Source organism: Leucoraja erinacea, chromosome 31 (genome assembly GCF_028641065.1).
Source record: "Leucoraja erinacea ecotype New England chromosome 31, Leri_hhj_1, whole genome shotgun sequence".
In the NCBI taxonomy this organism is placed as follows: domain Eukaryota; kingdom Metazoa; phylum Chordata; class Chondrichthyes; order Rajiformes; family Rajidae; genus Leucoraja; species Leucoraja erinaceus.
The window spans coordinates 23,597,801-23,618,256 of NC_073407.1; the positions used below are offsets into that span (position 1 = coordinate 23,597,801).

The following is a 20,456-nucleotide window of genomic DNA, read 5'->3' on the forward strand; positions in this document are numbered from 1 at the left end:
TTAAGTTAGGACATTGGTTGGAAGCTGCATACCAAATCTCGTTGGGCTTATGTGCAATGACAATAAAATATATTATATTATTGATAGTGTTTAAGAGGGAACTGCAGATGCTGGAGAATCGAAGGTTACACAAAAAAAGCTGGAGAAACTCAGCGGGTGCAGCAGCATCTATGGAGCGAAGGAAATAGGCAACGTTTCGGGCCGAAACCCTTCTTCAAACTGACGGAAATAGGCAACGTTTTGGGCCGAAACGTTGCCTATTTCCTTCGCTCCACAGATGGCGAAGGAAATAGCGGCGAAGGAAATAGGCAACGTTTCGGGCCGAAACCCTTCTTCAAGGAAATAGGCAACGTTTCGGGCCGAAACCCTTCTTCAAGGAAATAGGCAACGTTTCGGGCCGAAACCCTTCTTCAAGGAAATAGGCAACGTTTCGGGCCGAAACCCTTCTTCAAACTGACGGAAATAGGCAACGTTTTGGGCCGAAACCCTTCTTCAAACTGACGGAAATAGGCAACGTTTTGGGCCGAAACCCTTTCGGGTTTCGGCCCGAAACGTTGCCTATTTCCTTCGCTCCATAGATGCTGCTGCACCCGCTGAGTTTCTCCAGCTTTTTTGTGTAACCTTATATTATTGATACATTGGACTTGGGATACATTTCCCCCCGTGTGCGCACGCGCGCTTCCTGCGGGGGCGGGGGTTGTGTATATCAGGTTCAACTTGATGGACAGGAGGGGCAGCCAATGGCGGCACGGCTTGGGGGCGGGACGTCGGGGGGGGCGGCGATGACGACAGCGGCGTGACGTCTGACGCGAGGCGGCGCGGCCCGGGGGAGCCTTGTCCCGGGACTGGACCTTTGCTGGTGAGGCACGCGGCCTGCAAGCGCTTGCATCTGCTAACACCCCGCCGCTTCGCTCTTGCAATGCACCGTCGCGCTGTGGGATGGGGGGGAGTGCATCGGCCTCTTGCAATAATGCAGCCCGAAGGTTGCATTAATGCAGCTTGAAGCTTGCAATCCCTCCGCGGCGCGGCTCCGGCTCTCGCTCCTCTCTTGCTGCATCAATGCAACCCCCTCTGCAATCCCCTCGGCAGACACAGAATGCTGCAGTAACTCGAAGGCGGTTCGAAGTTTGCAATAATGCAGCCTGAAGCTTGCAATCCCTCCGCGGCGCGGCTCAGGGGAGGGAATGCCTCGCTCCTCCTCTCTTGCTGCATCACAGGCGGTTCGAAGTTTGCAATAATGCAGCCTGAAGGTTGCATTAATGCAGCTTGAAGCTTGCAATCCCTCCGCGGCGCGGCTCAGGGGAGGGAATGCCTCGCTCCTCTCTTGCTGCATCAAGGCGGTTCGAAGTTTGCAATAATGCAGCCTGAAGGTTGCAATCCCTCTGCGAGTCCCGGGACCGGACCGGACCTTGCTGGTGGGGCACCCGGCCTGCAAACGCTTGCATCTCCTAACACCACAGACACTTCCTTCTTACACACAGGCGGGTATGGGGGGAGGGGGGGAATCCAACGGCCTCTTGCAATAATGCAGCCTGAATTTTGCAATCGCCCTGCCTACCTGCAATCCTCGCTTGCATGTCTAAATAAGACCGAATTGTGCTGCTAGGCTGCGCTCCATCCACCTTCAAAACTGCTACAAACGGACATTCGTGGTGGTTGTATGTTGTCGCTGAGGCCTGGTGCATCTTCGGTTGGGGGTTTAAGTGCACAATAATTGAATGTGCAGCTGCTGCATATAATCTGATTGCCTTTGCTTAATTGCACGTGGGAAGTGGACTGGGGAGTTCAAGTTAACTCACGGCATCACATTGCACTGAAGTGTCCCTTCGGCCCACTCAGTGTGGTTGCCATCATCACGTCTCCCTTGTCCCCCCCCCCCCCCCCCCCCCCAAATAATTATTCCCTCACTGCTCCCCCTTCTGTGATTCATAAATTCGTAAGTTACTGGAGCAGAATTAGGCCATTCGGCCCATCAAGCCTACTCCGCCATTCAGTCATGGTCGATCTATCTTTGCCACTCAACCCCATTCTCCTGCCTTCTCTCTGCAACCCCTGACAACTGTACTAATGACTGGTCAGAGAAACATGCTGTTCCTTTAGGTCATTTCCCATTTGGAAACCAGTGTTGCCGCTTGGCTTATGTCAACCTATTAAGGGGCCTTTCTGATTATCTCCAATGTCAGGCAACTGCACCATGCAAATTGTTTAAGAAGCAACTGAAGATGCTGGAAAATCGGAGGTGGACAAAAGTGCTGGAGAAACTTAGCGGGTGCAGCAGCATCCATGGAGCGAAGTAAATAGGCAACGTTTCGGGCCAAAACCCTTCTTCATAGATGCTGCTGCACCCGCTGAGTTTCTCTAGCACTTTTGTCTGCACCGTACAAATTCTCTGGATGCTTTCAAGAGAGAGGTACTGATTGTGGATGATCAGTCATGATCACAGTGAATGGCGGTGCTGGCTCGAAGGGCCGACTCCTGCACCTATTGTCTATCGCCTATCCATTCCCTGCATTAATGCCGCCAGATCTGCCGGAGGCTGAGAGGAGACCTGATAGAAGTGTGCAAAAGGCTCAGACAGTCAGGACCTTTTTCTCAGGGTGGAACCGTGAAAGACCAGTGAGCATTGCTTTGAGATGAGAGGGGCAACATTTAAGAAACATTTAGACAGGTACGTGGATAGACAGGTTTAGAGGGATATGGGGCAAATGCAGGCAGGTGGGGCTAGTGTAGGTGGGGCAAGTTGGGCTGACGGGCCAACAGAAACAGAAAATCGGTGCAGGTGTAAGCCATTAGCCCCCAGAGGGGTATAGATTGTGTGCAGGCAGATGAGATTAGATTGGTAGCTCATCGGGCGGCACGGGGGAGCACCTGCTGCCTTGCAGCACCAGAGACCTGTGTTCGATCCTGACTACGGGTGCAGTCGGCATTAAGTTTGTACTTGCTGAATATCCTCTAGGCAGTTAAACTTAGGGGCGACTTTTGCGGTCAGCTCCTAGACTGTGGGCATCTCCACGACTCCTTTTCAAGACTAAAAAACTTATCTTTGCCTTTCCTGAAATCACCCTATATATGTATATGTATGTAGTTTGTTTGTTTATTATTTATAACAAATGTATACTATTCTTATAACAAATGTAAAGCACTTTGGCCAACGAGAGTTGTTTTTTTAATGTGCTATATAAATAAATGTGACTTGACTTGACTACACCCTGTGACCTGCGTGGGTTTTCTCCGGATGCTCCAGTTTCCTCCTGCACTCAAAAGACGTGCAGGTTTGTAGGTTAATTGGCTTGGATAAGCATTGTAAATTATCCCGGGTGTGTGTAGGATAATGCAAGTGTATTGAGATCGCTGATCGGTGTGGACTGTAAAGGTCTATTTAGAGTCATAGAGTGATATAGTGTGGAAACAGGTCCTTCGGCCCAACTCGCCCACGCCAGCCAACAATATCCCAGCTACCCTAGTCCCACTTGACTGCGCATGGTCCATAGCCCTCCAAACCTGTCCTATCCATGTACCTGTCCAACTGTTTCTTAAACGATGGGATAGTCCCAGCCTCAACTACATCCTCTGGCAGCTTGTTCCATACACCCACCAAACCATCCCCTGTGTTGAAAAAGTTACCCCTCGGGTTCCTATTAAATCTTTTCCCCTTCACCTTGAACCTATGTCCTCTGGTCCTCGATACCCCTACTCTGGGTAAAAGACTGCATCTACCCGATCTATTCCTCTCACGATTTTGTACACCTCTATAAGATCTCCCCTCATCCACCTGCACTCCATGGAATGGAGACCCAGCCTACTCAACCTCTCCCTATAGCACACACCCTCTAGTCCTGGCAACATCCTCGTAAATCTTTCCTGAACCCTTTCCAGCTTGAAGGGAAATATTTTTCTTCCAGTTGCTGGAGTTTCTGTACTTCATCTCTAAACTAAACTAGTTTAGTATTATGTTCAGGATGGATATGAGCCTGAGAGTGTGGTGTTTTTTTTCTATGACCGAAGATAGACACAAAATGGTGGAGTCAGCGGGACAGGCAGCATCTCTGGAGAGTAGGAATGGGTGACGTTTTGGGTCAAGACCATTCTATGACCTGCAGGATTAATGCTTTACTTCGGATTCCAGCATCTCCAGTTCCTTGTGTAGCTGAAATATTTTTTTGCTCCTCTACTGCCGATAGGTGAGGGAGCTGCCCGAGTCGTGGCCATGGCAACCAGCCTGGATGCGGATATCGTTCGGGAGTTGCTGGAATGCCCCATCTGCATGGAGACCTATGACCAGGCAGCGATCAGGCCCAAACTGCTGCAGTGTGGACACACTGCATGCAGGCAGTGCCTGGAGAAGCTCATCGCGGACAGCATCAACGGCGTGCGCTGCCCCTTCTGCAGCAGGGTGACGCGGATGAGCAGCCTGTCCCAGCTCGCGGACAACCTGACCGTGCTGAAGATCATCGACTCGGCCAGCCTGAGTGAGGCGGTGCGGGCGGTCATGTGCAGGGGCTGCCGCAGGAGGCAGCCGCGCAGCTTCTGCGAGCGGTGCAGCGTGGCGGTGTGCGAGGCCTGCGGGGACGACCAGCACCGGGCCCGTGGCCACCCGGTGGCAACGGCGCGGGCAGCGGCCGAGAGGAGGCGCGGGGAGGTGGCGGCCAGGCTGGCTGGGCTGCGGGAGGTGCAGGCTGGCCTGCGGCGGCGCAAAGCAGCCGTGGACGCCCTGGCCAAGAGCGCGCAAGCCGGATACAGAGCGGTGCAGCAGGACTACTCCCGCGCCGAGCGGCAGCTGCAGGAGGAGCTGGCCAGGTCACGACGGGTCTTCACCGCTGCCCTGTCGGAGGTGGAGCGGAATAACGGCCAGGTTCTGGAGGAGCAGGCCTACCTGATCGACATCGCTGAGGTACAGATCATCTCTCGGTGTGACTACCTCAGCACCAAAATCAAACAGGCGGACACCGCCCTCCTTGAAGAAGACATCGATGAGGAAGACCCTGACATGACCAATGGCCTGTCTACGCGGTTGACCTTGCAACAACTCGAGCTGGTTAAACGGGACCACCTGGAACCCATTGAAGTTGGCCAACTGGAATCCAAGCCGTACACAATCTCCATTGAAGAAACGCTGGCGGAGATGCCCACTCCCTCTGAGCCAGCGCAAGACGTGGACTCCACCAAGGATACGGCCAGCTTCTCAATGCCGGCCTCTCCCCCCAAACGCAGCATGCACGAAAGTTTGGCCTCCGGGTCTCATCCGAGCTGCCAGCTCGTGAAGAAGATCGGTTCGCACGGCAACCTGCCGGGGATGTTCCACCTGCCTGTGAGCCTGTGCGTATCGGCACAGGGCGAGGTGCTGGTGGCGGACCGAGGCAACTTCAGGCTGCAGGTCTTCAACAGGAAGGGCTTCGCCAGGGAGATCCGCAGGAGCCCGAACGGCATCGACAACTTTGCCCTCATCTTCCTCGGGGCCGAGCTGCCCAACCTGGTCCCCCTCTCGGTGGCGGTGAACAGCAGCGGGCTGATCGGCGTCACCGACCACCACGACAACTCGGTGAAGGTGTACACCGCGTCGGGCCAGTGCGTGGCGTGCCACCGGAACCAGCTGACCAAGCCCTGGGGCATCGCGGCCATGCCCTCGGGGCAGTTTGTGGTGACGGACGTGGAGGGCGGCAAGCTGTGGTGCCTGACGGTGGACCGGCACGCCGGCGTGGTGGACTACTCCCGGCTCTGCAGCGCCGTGCGGCCCAAGTTCGTGACCTGCGACGCCGCCGGCACCGTCTACTTCACCCAGGGCCTGGGCCTGAGCCTGGAGAGCGGGCAGAACCAGCACCACCTGGAGGGCGGCTTCTCCATCGGCTCGGTCAGTGCCGAGGGGCAGCTCCGCCGTCAGTTCAGCCACTTCTTCGCCGAGAACGAGGACTTCCGCTGCATCGCGGGCATGTGCGTGGACGGAGCCGGCAATCTCCTCGTCGCCGACAGCGGCCGCAAGGAGGTCCTGCTCTTTCCCAAAGAGGGCGGGTTCGTCAGCCTGTTGCGGGAAGGCCTGGTCTGCCCGGTTGGTGTTGCCGTGTCGGCCAAGGGGCAGCTCCTAGTGCTGGACTGCTGGGACCACTGTATCAAAATCTACACCTATCACCCCAGGCAACAGGTGGTGAATTAACCCCATGAGTGGGAAGTCCCGACAAACCGTGTGTGTGTGTGTGTAAGAAGGAATCGCAGATGCTGCTTTAAACCGTAGACAAAAAACGAGTACCTCAGCTGGTCAGGCAGTATCTGTGGGGGAAAAGAATGGGTGATGTCTCGGGTCGGAACCCTTTCTCAGACAGGAAACTTCAGCCAGCGTATCTTTATTTATTTTGTTTTGTTTTAAATTTAATTTATTTTATTTTTATTTTTTTTATTTTATTTTTTGTTTTTTTGTATTTCTCTCTTGTTTCCCTCTCCCCTTTTACTCTCTGTTTGAAGAAAGGTATTCTGTCCACACGGAGGACAGTTCAAAAGGCCTCGACCCGAAACGTCACCTATTCCTATTCTCCATTGATGCTGCCTGGCCCGCTGAGTTCACTCCAGCTTTTTGTGTCTTATCTTCAGCCCACAAACCCTTCCCGACACCAAGCTTATTTCCACCAGCAGAACAATCGACCATTTCAAATCTCTGTTGCAGATTTCACTGTGGTTAGAGTAACTAATCAAACTCAGGCCGTGAAGTGAACTGTTTCGGAAAGAACTGCAGGTGCTGGTTTCAATCGAAGGCAGACACAAAATGCTGGAGTAACTCAGCGGGACAGGCAGCATCTCTGGAGAAAAGGAATGGGTGACATTTCGGGTCGAGACCCTTCTTCAGTCTGACCTGAAACGTCACCCATTCCTTCTCTCCGGAGATGCTGCCTGTCCCGCTGAGTTACTCCATGAAGTGAACTCTTGTGCATGCTGGAACGCCTAGTTAAATCAACCACTATGATTGTGTATAACATGACCCTTGATTTGCAGTTTATACAAACTGTTATGTTTTCCTTGCTTTACAGTGAGTGCCACTTGAATAAAAGATTTTGAGGGGAAAAAAAAACCTTGGAATATTATGCCACGTTCTGGAACTATAGATAATTTCAAAAAATAGTCACAAAAAATGTTTTCATTTTCATCCCTTGAATAGACTGAAGCACAGAAAAGGTAATTAATTGTGTTCGACCGAGGCTTGTTTGGAGGCTGTTGCTTTGGTTTAAGTTCATGTGAGGTTTTGTAATTTGAGTTAAAAATGATCAGGAAAAATGGAATGTCTTACAAATAAAACATTTACTTTCACAAGCCTTTCTTTGTGTACCTGCTCCAACATAACGCTGGTAACAAAAAATGCTGGTGGCACAGTGGTAGAGTCGCCGTCTTACAGTGCCAGTGACCCGGGTTCGATCCTGACTGCGGGTGCTGGCTGGATGGAGTTTCGACCTTCTCCCCGTGACCGCGTGGGCTTCGTGCTCCGGTTTCCTCCCACATTCCCAAAGACACACCGGTTTGTAGGTTCATTGGCTTTTGTAAATTGTGCACCGTCCTTAGTGTGTGTCGGATGGTGCTAGCGTGCGGGGTGATCGGTGGTCGGCACCGACTAGATGGGCCTGTTTCCATGCTACGCTGAAAAAGTACTTTGATGTCCTTGCTAGTGAAGTGCTTCATTCAATACACAGTCTCAAGACCATGCGGCGTTTTGAAATAAAAATACATTTTGTTGGCATGATCTATGAAAGGGAACCTTCTGCTCCTGCTACTACATCAGTAATCACCACTTCTCGACAAACTGAAGCCAAATAACTGCCGCAGTTTTCCTACTAGCCAGTGGCTGATGCTGCACTTCAAGCCTGACTTGACAGAAACTTTCCACAAGTAAACAACTCCTGACTCAACATTATTAATTGGGATCACAGTCCTCATGTGGCTATCCATGTACATCAGTTGTACTGTGTACATACTTGTACGTTCCCTTTATGAGGTGACTATTTGCACACCTATGGTACTCAAGCAAAGAATTTCACTGTGACTTGTCACATGTGACAATAACATTCTCCCCGTGACCGGCGTGGGCTTTCTCCGAGATCTTGGGTTTCCTCCCACACTCCAAAGACGTACAGGTTTGTAGGTTAATTGGCTTGGTATAAGTGTAAATTGTCCCTAGAGTGCGTCGGATAGTGCAACTGTGCGGGGATCGCTGGTCGGTGCGGACTCGGTGGGCCGAAGGGCCAGTTTCCGCTTTGTGTCTTTAAACTAAACGAAACATTCATTCATTCACAAGTTTTGGGATAGAAGGCTGCTTTACTTAAACCTTGAACAAAAACAACATTCCTACATAGAGATTCCGAAAACAACATTCCTACATAGGCCTGGATTTTGCAGTGGACATTGGCACCCTCCATGTCCCTCAAGAAAAAGATGAGATCAAAATAGAGAAATGTTCATAAGTGACGTGGCCCATCAAGTTACACCGCAATTCAATCATGGCTGATCCATGCCTTCCTCTTAACCCCATTTTCCTGCCTTCTCCCCATAACCCCCGACACCGTACTAATCAAGAATCTATCTCTGCCTTAAAAATATCCTTTGACTTGGCCTCCACAGCTTTCTGTGGCAATAAATTCCAATGATGTATCCATGTTTGATGTGTGCAACAAATATACAATGGTGGAAATTCATATAAGCTCTCAAAGACTTATCTCTGCTGTAGACATCCTCATTTCTACATTATCTGTTGCCAGGCATCTGTTCAAAAGGGCCCCTGGTGTTCAATGATAAGTGACATGAAGCAACATTAAGCCATCTCCGACGAGAGTTCAGCACACCAACATTCTATCTTTGTCCCACCCCCTCCCCTGACATCAGTTTGAAGAAGAGTCTTGACCTGAAACTTCACCCATACCTTCTCTCCAGAGATGCTATGCCTCACCTGAATTACTCCTTCATTTTGTGTCTACCTTCGATTTAAACCAGCATCTGCAGTTCTTTCTTACACATGCTGCCTGTCCCGCTGAGTTGCTCTGGGTATGGCGGACTAATCTGTACAAAACTCCTATCTGGAAATGTGGCTGTGTTGGAGGTGTGATTTGGTAGGCAATATCGAATAAGTGTGTCGTAAAGGAACTGCAGATGCTGGTTTAATCCGAAGATAGACACAAAATGCTGGAGTAACTCAGCGGGACAGGCAGCATCTCTGGAGAGAAGGAATGGGTGACGTTTCGGGTCGAGACCCTTCTTCAGACTGAAATCAGGGGTGTGGGAGATACATAGATAAGGAAGTGTAAGGTGTGAAAATGGGAAAAGAGGTGCATCTTCCCACAAACAGGTCTCGGCCCGAAACATCACCCATTCCTCCTCTCTAGAGATGCGGCGACTTCATGCCCACGTGGTTTTTCGTACAGCTCGTTACCGCTGGCAGCTAGCCAGCATCCCCATGTGAAGGTCCAGCCATGAGAGCTGAATAACAACTCTGAGGTCAGATGCACTAATTGGCCTTATCTGCACACGAGTAGTAATGAGGAGATTTTATGTTAAAAGGGTGTTCTGGAATAAACGAGGCACAAGGTGTTTTGGCAAAGTCTGGGGAGACCAAATGCTGGAGAAACTCAGCTGGGTCAGGCAGCATCTATGGAGCGAAGGAAAAAGGCGACGTCTCGGGTCGAGACCCTTCTTCAGACTGGGGGGAGCGCGAAGAAGAAAGGAAGAGGCGGAGACAGTGGGCTGTGGGAGAGCTGGGAAGGGGAGGGGAAAGAAGGAGAAAGCAGGGACTACCTGAAATTGGAGAAGTCACTGTTCATACCGCTGGGGTGTAAACTACCCAAGCGAAATATGAGGTGCTGCTCGTACAATTTGGTAGGTGAGCACCGAAGTTTGGTGTCATTTGTCCTTTACTTTCAGTCGTGAGATTTAGTGGATTTTGCAATGCTGCCTGTCCTCCAGCTTTTTGTGTTTATCTACAATCAAATAACTTGTCCTCCTGGCAATGACAATAGAGAGTGATTTTGATCTTACCTTTCTGATACTGGAGCCAGAGCTGCTGCTGGACCTTCTTGCTCGGAAAGTGTATTTTGCATGTGAGCTCCGAACCATAAAGAGCCTCAGCAATGTAGTGGCTTCCGTACTGCTGAATGATGGATATCATGTCCTCTCTGTTGCTCTCACCCTTGAGTATCTTCAACACGTTGGAGAAACCTGGATACCAAAAGAGATATTCACATTCACAAGATAGGAAGCTGGATGTTTAGGTTCGTGCAAAAAAACCCCAAATTATAACATGAGGTCTGAAGAAGGGCCTCAACCCGAAACGTCACCTATTCCTTTTCTCCAGAGATGCCGCCTGACCCGCTGAGTTACTCCAGATTGATGTGTCTATCTTCAAAAGAACAGAAGAAATAGGAGTAGGCCATTTAGTCCCTGAAGCCTGACTTGGCTTGGCTGTAAAGTGCCAAAGAGGAGGTAGTTTAGGCAGGGACTATCGCAACTTTTAAGAAGCAATTAGACAGGTACTTGGACAGGATAGGTTGAGAGGGATATGAGCCAAACGCAAGCAGGTGGGACTAGTGTAGCTGGGACATGTTGATTGGTGTGGGCAAGTTGGGCCGAAGGTCCTGTTTCCACTCTGTATCACTCTATGACTATAATATCATGTTGGGCTTCATGGATTTCTTTTGCTTTCATTAAAAAACCTTCTGTTCTTTCTCACTGCCAACACTACATGAATTGCTTTAAAGTTAACCTCATTACGCCATTGTCCCATTTAAAAACCATGTGCAAATGAATGGTTAGATTTACATTGCAAATCAGTGGCCTGGTGGTTAAAAAAATCGCAATCAGTTTTAAGATCCCAGCATCAGCCGTTAAATTGACGAGTGAGGTTGTTACAAATCATGCTATCAAACACAGGATAATTTGCAAATTTAATACTCTAATTTGGGACCTTGGGATCATCCATATCATATTTTTAGGGCATTTTCTTTGGACATTCCATAACAGATTCTGCTGATTCTGAATGAGTCTTCTGGCTAATACAGTAATGAAGCAAAAAAATTAAAAAAACTAAACACGGAAGACAAGGGGGCGCATTGAGAAAAGACATGTTTGAGCTGATGGTGCGGTACATTGTGAATCTCTGAGGATGCACTCGTGTGCTTGTGTGTTTTCAGATCAATACTGAGCTTAATTGGGAAATTCTTACATAAATTGACACTACCAGTTATTCATTTGTTAATAAAAATTAATGATTCGCGGTTATTCTCAACACCAGTGTAGTGTGCCACAAGGCTGTTGTTTAAGAAAGAACTGCAGTTGCTGGAAAAATCGAAGGTGGACAAAAAATGCTGGAGAAACTCAGCGGGTGAGGCAGCGTCTATGGAGCGAAGGAATAGGTGATATTTCTGGGTCGACACCCTTCTACAGACGGATGTGAAGAAGGTTCTCGACCCGAAACGTCACCTATTCCTTCGCTCCATAGATGCTGCCTCAGCCGCTGAGTTTCTCCAGCATTTTTGTCCACCGCAAGGCTGTGTTCTCAGCCCCTCAATCCCCTGTGGATTCAGGACTGTGCGGCCAAATTCTGTCCTCACTCAAAAGACAAATCGTTGGAGGAACTCAGCGGGTTTTTAGTTTTGTTTAGTTTACAGAGACAACGCAGAAACAGACCCTTCGGCCCACCCGACCGAAGTCCGCGCCGACCAGCGATCCCCGCACACTAACACTATCCTACACACTCCAGGGACCATTTACGATTAAACCAAGCCAATTTACCTACAAACCTGTACGTCTTTGTGGAGTGTGTGGAAATCGGAGCACCCGGAGAAAACCCACGCAGGTCACGGGGAGCGCGTACAAACTCCGTACAGACAGCACCCGTAGTCAGGATCGAACCTGGGTCACTGGTGCAGAAAGGCAGCAACTTGACCTCCTCACCATCGGGCCGCCCTCTGTGGAGGTTTGTAGGTTAATTGGCTTGGTATCAATGGACAAATTGTCCCCTGTGTAAGATAGTGTTAATGTGCGGGAATCCCTGGCTGGTGCGGACCCGGTGGGCCGAAGGGCCTGTTTCAGAGCTGTATCTCTAAACCAAACTAAACGTGCTGCATGTTAACTAAACTAAACTAAAGTAAAAGTGCTGAATAAGGGTCTCGACCCGAAACCTCACATATCTATATTCTCCATAGTTACTGCGTGACCCGCTGGGTTACTCCAGCACTTTATGTCCTCTGGTGGACTTTATTGCGCTTTTGTTATTAACGTGCCAACATTTAGTGGAGTCATCTCTCCTGTGTTCACCGCAGTACAGACCCATTAATGCAGTGATCCTGAACTGACCAGCTGGTGGTCTTTGAGCCATTGGAACTTATGCAGCTAATCCGATTTGTCCATTATCCTTGGTGCATTGGCTATAAATTCTGTTGGCATGATAGATTGGAAGTGACTGTTTACAGGCTTATTGGATGAAGTCTATGAGAAGATCAAGATCAATTAGTGTCAGCAATGAAATGAGTAAATTAATGCGATTTGGATTATACTTCCACCTCAGCGCTTTCTGTTCGACTGGCTCCTCCTCACCATCTTTACTGAATTGGCAAACCTTTCCTGCTTTCACAATTCTCCGTAAAAAGTGTATAAAATCAAGAGAGGAATAGATCAGTCCCTTGGCCAGAGTAGGGGAATCAAGAACCAGAGGACATAGGATTAAGGTGAAGGGGAAAAGATTTAATAGGAATCTGAGGGGTCACTTTTTCCACCCAGAGGGTGTTGGGTGTGTGGAGCGAGCTGCCAGAGGAGGTATTCTCTGCCTCTGGAATTCTCTGCCTCAGAGGGCGGTGGAGGCAGGTTCTCTGGATGCTTTCAAGAGAGAGCTTGATAGGGCTCTTAAAGATAGCGGAGTCAGGGGATATGGGGAGAAGGCAGGAACAGAGTACTGATTGGGGATGATCAGCCATGATCACATTGAATGGCGGTGCTGGCTCAAAGGGCTGAATGGCCTACTCCTGCACCTATTGTCTATTGTAGTTTTGCAGCATTTAAGAATAAATTAGACAGGTGCATGGATTGGACAGGTTTAAAGGGATATGGGCCAAACGCAGGCAAGTGGGACTAGTGTAGATGGGACATGTCGGTCGGTGTGGGAACTTGGCTCTTCATAGCTCCTCTGGACTATTACAAGAAATATTAAGCAAAGGTCTTCATATAGGAATAGCACTCCTAATAGGAATCTGAGGGGTAACTTTTTCCACACAAAGGGTGGTGGGTGTATGGAACAAGCTGTCAGAGGAGGTAGTTGAGGCAGGGACTATCCCAACATTTAAGAAACAGACAGGTACATGGATAGGACAGGTTTGAAGGGATATGGACCAAGCGCAGGCAGGTGGGGTTGATGTAGCTGGGGCATGTTGGCCAGTTTGGGCAAGTTGGGCCAAAGGGCCTGTTTCCACACTGTGCTATGACTATGTACTTGCATCCAGTTACACACATCAGTATGTCGACAAAAGATTTATTGGATTCCTATATTGTATATTGACTGGTTGCATTACGGCATGGTTCAGTAACTCGAACGCCAAGGAATGAAGGAGATTGCAAAAAGTGGTGAACACTGCCCAATCCATCACCAGTACTAACCTCCCCACCACCGAAGAGATCTATAGGAGGCGCTACCTCAAAAAGGCAGCCAGCATCACAAGAGATCCACACCACCCTGGCCACACTCTCATTTCACTCCTGCCATTGGGAAGAAGGTATAGGAGCCTGAAAACTGTAATGTTCAGGTTCAGGAACAGCATCATCCCAAAAACCATCAAGCTATCGAACATTATGAACTCCAACTAAACTCCAAACTACCTTGACTGCACTCGGGAGTTTGGGATTTGTCTGAGGTTATGGGGAGAAGTCAGGAGAATGGGGTTGAGAGGGAAAGATAGATCAGCCATAATTGAATGTCGGAGTAGATGCGATGGGCCGAATGGTCTAATTCTGCTCCCATGAATTTATATTGCATTTTTATTTATAGAACTGTTCAATGTTTCTTTATTACATTATCTTTTGATCACTGTGTTCACAAACATGTGCTGCTGCAAGTAAGAATTTAATTGTTCCGTTTCAGTACATATGACCAGTAAACAGTCTTGACTCTTATTTTTACCTGCGGATTGGGTTATTGTATTGAGTTTCACCCTGTAGAGGTTGCTTCGTACTCTCCACTCTTGCACCATGGGATAGCCTGCTGCCTCATTGTATTTTGCATTACCTGCAACACAAAGCATGTCCTTTGTCGAATCGACAATCAAGGCACATCAACGTCAAGAATTCCATCATGATTTAAGAACATAAGACAAGGATTAATGTTCTAAACACTTGTCTCCATAGTAGTTTAAACGCCCGTCAAATATTGAAACTGAGCATATTGACTGGCAGTGAATTATGTTTATACAGTGGGGAAACAGGCCCTTCAGCCCACCATGCCCGTGCAAACCAGCGATCCCCACACACCAACAGTATCCCACACACTATGGGACAAAGTTTACATGTATACCAAGCCAATTAACCTACAAATAGGGTTGATAACTTTCTTACTTCCGAATAAGGGACAAAAGGTCAAAATAAGGGACATATTCCCGGCGGCAATTTGTTGCCCGACTCTGCCGTGGCTGGGTGAATGATGAGTTGGCCCGGGCGCCGGATTTTGCACGCGATGTCGCGTGGGCCCGTGCCAAAACTCCTCAGCTGACCCGCAGGCTGGGTTTTGTGTTCTGCTGCATGCAAAGTCCGGCACCCCATCCAACTCATGAACCGATGATCGGCCATGAGTGGTGGTGTCGGCGGTAAGCGAAGGACGGACAACTGGCCGGGCTGCCAACTGACGGGGCCGCGGGTGAGACGGTCGCTGGTCAGTCGTACCTTTTTTCTGGTCGCCGCTGGACTTTCAACAATGTTGAAAATTTTCGGCGACCTGCTGCGGTTGTAACGAATGCCGGCAAGTCGGCGAAAAAGATCGGGTAAGTGGGACAACCCTTAACACTTCTAACATTCAGCTATAAACGTACCTCATTTAAATTAACAGTGGCAATACACAGTAATTGAAAGGCAGGATTGCATGAAGTGGGGGCACTTTCATCATATCATTAGTTACTTACAGGCCATAAAGCCTCTCAGGGGGAAAGAGATAGATTAATGTCCTGACCCGAGCACTCTTATTCACTCTGCACACATACATTGGTCACAGCTTTGATCGTGTCCACTGCCACACAACATTCTGCACAGAGGCGCCAACTGCACCAGGCCAACTGCACCAGGCAATCTGGTACAGTGAAAAGCTTTTGATTCATGCTAACCAGTCAGCGGAAAGATGATACATCATGACAATCGAGCTGTTTACTGTGCATAGGTACATGATAAGGGAATAGTGCTTAGTGCATGGTAAAGTCAGTAAAGTCCGGTCAAAGATAGTCAGAGGATCACCAATTAGTTTAGTTTAGAGATACAGCGCGGAACAGGCCCTTCGGCCCACCGGGTCCGCGTCGACCAGCGACCCCCCCTCACATTAACACAATCCTACAACCACTAGGGACAGTTTTTTTTACACAAATTTACCAAGCCAATTAACCTGCAAACCTGCACGTCTTTGGAGCGTGGGAGGAAACCGAAGATCTCGGAGAAAACCCACGCAGGTCACGGGGAGAACGTACAAACTCCATGCAGACAGCGCCCGTAGTCGGGATCGAACGCGGGTCTCCGGTGCTGCATTCGCTGTAAGGCAGCAACTCTATCACTGCACCACCGTGACTGCCCTATGAGTTGCCAGATTGGGTTGGCAATGAGGTGGATAGCAGTTCAAGACTTTAAGAAGGAACTGCAGATGCTGGGAAATCGAAGGTAGACAAAAATGCTGGAGAAACTCAGTGGGTGCAGCAGCATCTATGGAGCGAAGGAAATAAGCAACCCAAAGGGTTTTGGGCCGAAACGTTGCCTATTTCCTTCGCTTCATAGATGCTGCTGCACCCGCTGAGTTTCTCCAGCACTTTTGTCTACCAGCAGTTCAAGACTGCTCTCTGGTTGTGGTAAGATGGTTCAGTTGCCTGATAACAACTGGAAAGAAACTGCCCATTATATGGACAATTGTGTGTAGGAAAGAACTGCAGATGCTGGTACAAAATGCTGGCGAAACTCTGAAGAAGGGCCTCGAACAGAAATGTCACCCGTTCCCTCTCTCCAGAGATGCCGCCTGCCCTCGCTGAGTTACTCCAGCATTTTGTGTCTATATGGATAATAGTGTTACAAACACGTACCGGTGAGGAGCTGGAGGTTGGGCAGTGGCTCAGAGAGGACTCCTCGACACTGCTCCTCCACAGGAAGGGGAATCACCACCAAACCATCAGCCAGCTGAGGGAAGTCCTTCATGAAGTTATTCTCCCTGTAAGAAACAGCAAAGATTGCCAGAGGTTGATTTACGTTCGAAGATACAGAGTGGAAACAGGCCCTTCGGCCCAACTTGCCCACACCGGCCAGCATGTCCCAGATACACCAGTCCCACCCAGTGGCGGACTGGGTCTAAAAATATTGGTTGCCAGGAGACAAAGGGGGCCCATTTGATATGGGGGGCCCACTTGCCATCGGGCAAGCTGACACCCTGGCCAGTCCGCCACTGGTCCCACCTACCCACGTTCGGTCCATATCCCTTCAAACCTGTCCTATCCATGCACCTGTCCAACTGCATCTTAAACGTTGGGACAGTCCCAGCCACAACTACATCCTCAAGCAGCTTATTCCATTGTATTGTATTCAATGTATTGTCATTATCTCATATTAGAGACAACAAAATGAATTTTCCTTACAGTCAATTAACATAAAAATAAATAATAAATAAATAAAACATACTAAAATTAAAAAAAGCGCAAACACAGAAGTCCACGACACAACGTAACCACAACACAACACAGTGGCACCAAAGTTGAGGAAGGTACCATAGTCCAGCCAGCTTCCCCGCCGATCTTCCCAGATGTTCACCCTTCCATATGTCTTAAAGCTGCAAGGATGTAAGTGAAAGAAGGGACACAAGGTGGTGGAGTAACTCAGGGGGTCAGGCAGCATCTCTGGAGAACATGGATAGATTACTCCAGTACTTTGTTGCTATCCGTGTTTTCCGGAGAAGGATCCTGATTTAGGAAGTTGGAGACTTGGACTAACTTGGAGACACAAGTTACTCCAACATCGTGTGTCCTTTTATGCATTAACCGTCATCGGCAGTTTGTTTTCTTTCATGTTCATGGTTGTGGAAGCAGAATTAGCTATTCGGCCCATCAAGTCTACTCTGCCATTCAATCATGGCTAATCTATCTTTCCCTCTTAACTCCATTCTCCTGCCTTCTCCCCATAACCCCTGACACCCGCACAAATCATCCTTTGCTTCGAAGGATGTGAATGATCTAGATAAAGGGAGTGAACAACACTGAAATTAATTGTTATCAGAACATTATTTTTGTTAAAAAAACAATATGGCCAACATCCAACTTCAGAAGAGAAGTTCAGCTATATTAGTTCTTCCAAGAATAATGTTAACTTTAATGTAACTTAAGTTGACGGAAGAAAAAGGTTGCAGTTACAGGTCAATCATATATAGTGTGGCAACAGGCCCTTTGGCCCACCGAGTCCATGCCGACCATTGATCACCTATTCACACTATGTTCACACTAGTCCACTACCTACACACTAGAGACAATTGATAATTAACCCACCAGCCTGTACGTCTTTGAGATATATACGCGGTCTCGGGTAGAGTGTGCAAACTTCATACAGACATCACCTGAGGTAAGGATCAAACCTGGATCGCTGGCACGGTGAGGCCACAGCTCTACCAGCTGCGCCACTGTTGTTTTTTAGTTTTTGTTAGTTTTAGAGTTACAGCACGGAAACTGGCCCTCAGGTCCACCGAGTCCGCACCGACCGGCGATCCCCGCACATTAACACCACCCACCCTGCACACACTGGGGACAATTTACACATACACCAAGTCAATGAACCTACATATCAGTGCCTCTTTGGAGTGTGGGAGGAAACCGAAGATCTCAGAGAAAACCCACGCGGTCATGGGGAGAACGTACAAACTCAGTACAGAGAGCACCCGTAGTCAGGATCGAACCCGGGTCTCTGGCCCTTTCTTTCCCTCTCTCCCCATCCCCTCCCCCTTCCCAGTTCTCCCACCAGTCTTGCTGTCTCCAACTACATTTTATCTCTGTCCCGCCCACTCCCCTGACATCTGTCTGAGGAGGGTCTTGACCCGAAACGTCACCCATTCCTTCTCCCCAGAGATGCTGCCAGTCCGCTGAGTTACTCCAGCGTTTTGAGTCTACCTTTCATTCAGAAACACTTGTAAATCATTGCGATCTTATTGTTGTGATTGCTTTAAACATGGAACTTTTGTGCTGCAACTTTTTTAATAGCACTCCACGTTCTCTGGTTACAAGCAAACGGTGAGAATATAACAACAAGCCCCATGACCATGCTATTATTGAGTTGGCTCCTTTGTTTTTCCTGTTCCCCTAATGCCAGATCCACAAAAAGCTGACCTCTGTACGGGCATCCGTTGGCACAGTGGCTGTTCGCTCCGTGACATTATATGTATGTATTTATGCATGTACTTAATCTATGAACCACTGTTGTATAACGTGAGTACCTCCACCAATGTAAAGCACTTTGCCCAACGAGAGTTTTAAAAAAATGTTTTATTAGAAGTAGTGTATACATTACAATAATATAAGCCAACAATAACATAATACATTTCCTGTACCACTTCATATTTTAAACTTTAAAAAGAAGAAAAGTAAAGAGAGTTAAATAGGATAGTAAGTGTGTGAAAGAATGATCAAAAGAGACCCTTAGAAAACGAAAAATTCGAAGAAGAGTTAAGAAGCAAGCCATAGAAAAAGAAAAAGAGAAAAAGAAAACAGAAGATATATTAAAAGTAAAAAAGAGATAAAAGGGATATACCAACTTTGTATTTTTACTCCCCCCTCACCAGGTCCTGAAACCGTTTATTTTCAGAATTCTGTTGAGAGTTGTTTTTTAAATGTGCTATAGAAATAACTTGACTTGACTTGACTTGACATTCACAGTTTTCCATGTTCAGCATCACCACCAAAAGTGCAAGTTAAATTTCCTTTTATTAAGGCAGCAGGAAGCACATTACACTGGATATATAACCCAAATGTATAATTCAGAAGTCTATCGACCAACAGGGGGGGACTTGCAAATTTCATGATCTCAAATTATTCCAATGCACCATAAAACCAATGAAGCAATCCTTTTCTTTTGACTTGTGTTCTGTTGTAACATTGTGAAACCGGCTGTAAATTTGTACATGACAATGGATTGGGATAATGATTCCATAGCTCTGATTTTCACCGGCGTTGATGAAAGATGACGTGCAGGATGTGAGGGGGGATCTTCACATACTTCTTTTGAATTGAGCTGTGGGATGTATTTGTTCATCTCAAAGAAATGTAAGCCTCGGAGTGTGAAAATGTCAAATGGGATTTTCGCACTGTAAACACTGTATATATTTATTACTTGGACAGGGGCCACAGAGTGGCACGGGAGGGGGACTGTTTGGTGAAATTTGAAAAAGGCAAAAAAAATTGTACTGAAAAAATTTGTATAGTCTCCGAAAATGTCGGATGAATTTTGTTTGTTTGAATGGTTCAGGAATTGTATATATTTATCAATTGAATAAAGTCTATTTTGAAATTAAAAAAAAAAGAAATGTAAGCCTCGGAGTACAATAGACAATAGGTGCAGGAGTAGGCCATTCGGCCCTTCGAGCCAGCACCGCCATTCAATGTGATCATGGCTAATCATCCCCAATCAGTACCCCGTTCGAGACCCTTCTTCAGACCCGAAACGTCTCAACCCGAAACATCGCCTATTTCCTTCGCTCCATAGATGCGGCCTCACCCGCTGAGTTGCTCCAGCATTTTTGTCTACCTTCGATTTTCCAGCATCTGCAATTCCTTCTTAAACATAAGAAAAATGAGCAAAGGTTTGAATTCCCATTGGTGTGCCAAAGAGCAGTGAAACTCCAAAATCTGGCTTCAGGAAAAGAAGCTTCAAGCAATAGTTTTGGCCACAGCGTCACGCTGAAAACGGTAATTGCAAGAAAGGTACTCCAGAGACTAATTTCACAGAGAGAAGAGAATCCAACTGCAAATTGGACTGCCAGCAAAAAGCCCAATGATGAACACCTATTTTCACAAACACAAAAATCATTTGCCAATGCATCTTGCCTAGGCCTCCACTTCCAAAGAAGTAGAGGTTTAGAAGCTGCTGGCAGTCTTCAATGGGTGATCATTCATCAGGCAGTTTACATTTCTAGTGCTCGCTGCTCTGTGCTTTTCAAAGGACAATAGCATCCTTGCTTTTCAAATTCATTACGATGGATTTAGGGCGACAAGGTGGCGCAGCGGTAGAGTTGCTGCTTT

General features: G+C 48.0%; 2 protein-coding genes across 3 annotated transcripts in view; one reads left to right on the forward strand and one right to left on the reverse strand.

Annotated features, from left to right (window-relative positions):
- Nucleotides 1-20,456, reverse strand: part of LOC129712119 (astrotactin-2-like) — an 863,305-nt gene that overhangs the window by 347,887 nt on the left and 494,962 nt on the right. Inside the window, 3 exon segments of the mRNA XM_055660334.1 lie at nt 10,000-10,179; nt 14,129-14,233; nt 16,272-16,396. Of these exon segments, the coding sequence (XP_055516309.1) occupies nt 10,000-10,179; nt 14,129-14,233; nt 16,272-16,396 (410 nt within the window).
- trim32 (tripartite motif containing 32) lies at nt 809-7,295 on the forward strand. 2 transcript variants are annotated; one of them, XM_055660335.1, is made up of 3 exons: nt 809-859; nt 4,182-6,759; nt 6,890-7,295. In XM_055660335.1, exon 2 carries the CDS (start codon nt 4,208-4,210, stop codon nt 6,146-6,148), a length of 1,941 nt encoding a protein of 646 aa, XP_055516310.1. In that variant the 5' UTR covers nt 809-859; nt 4,182-4,207; the 3' UTR covers nt 6,149-6,759; nt 6,890-7,295. The 2 variants fall into 2 exon arrangements, with proteins under 2 accessions (XP_055516310.1, XP_055516311.1); XM_055660336.1 differs by lacking the exon at nt 809-859 and adding an exon at nt 1,222-1,415 and having other exon boundaries at nt 4,182-7,295.

Excerpts from the sequence above, each read along its gene's own strand:
- trim32 (XM_055660336.1), top strand. The coding sequence starts at position 1,358 with ATGCAGCCTGAAGGTTGCAATCCCTCTGCGAGTCCCGGGACCGGACCG. Across the intron at positions 1,416-4,181 it reads GACCGGACCGGACCTTGCTG|GTGAGGGAGCTGCCCGAGTC; the intron begins GTGGGGCACCCG and ends TACTGCCGATAG.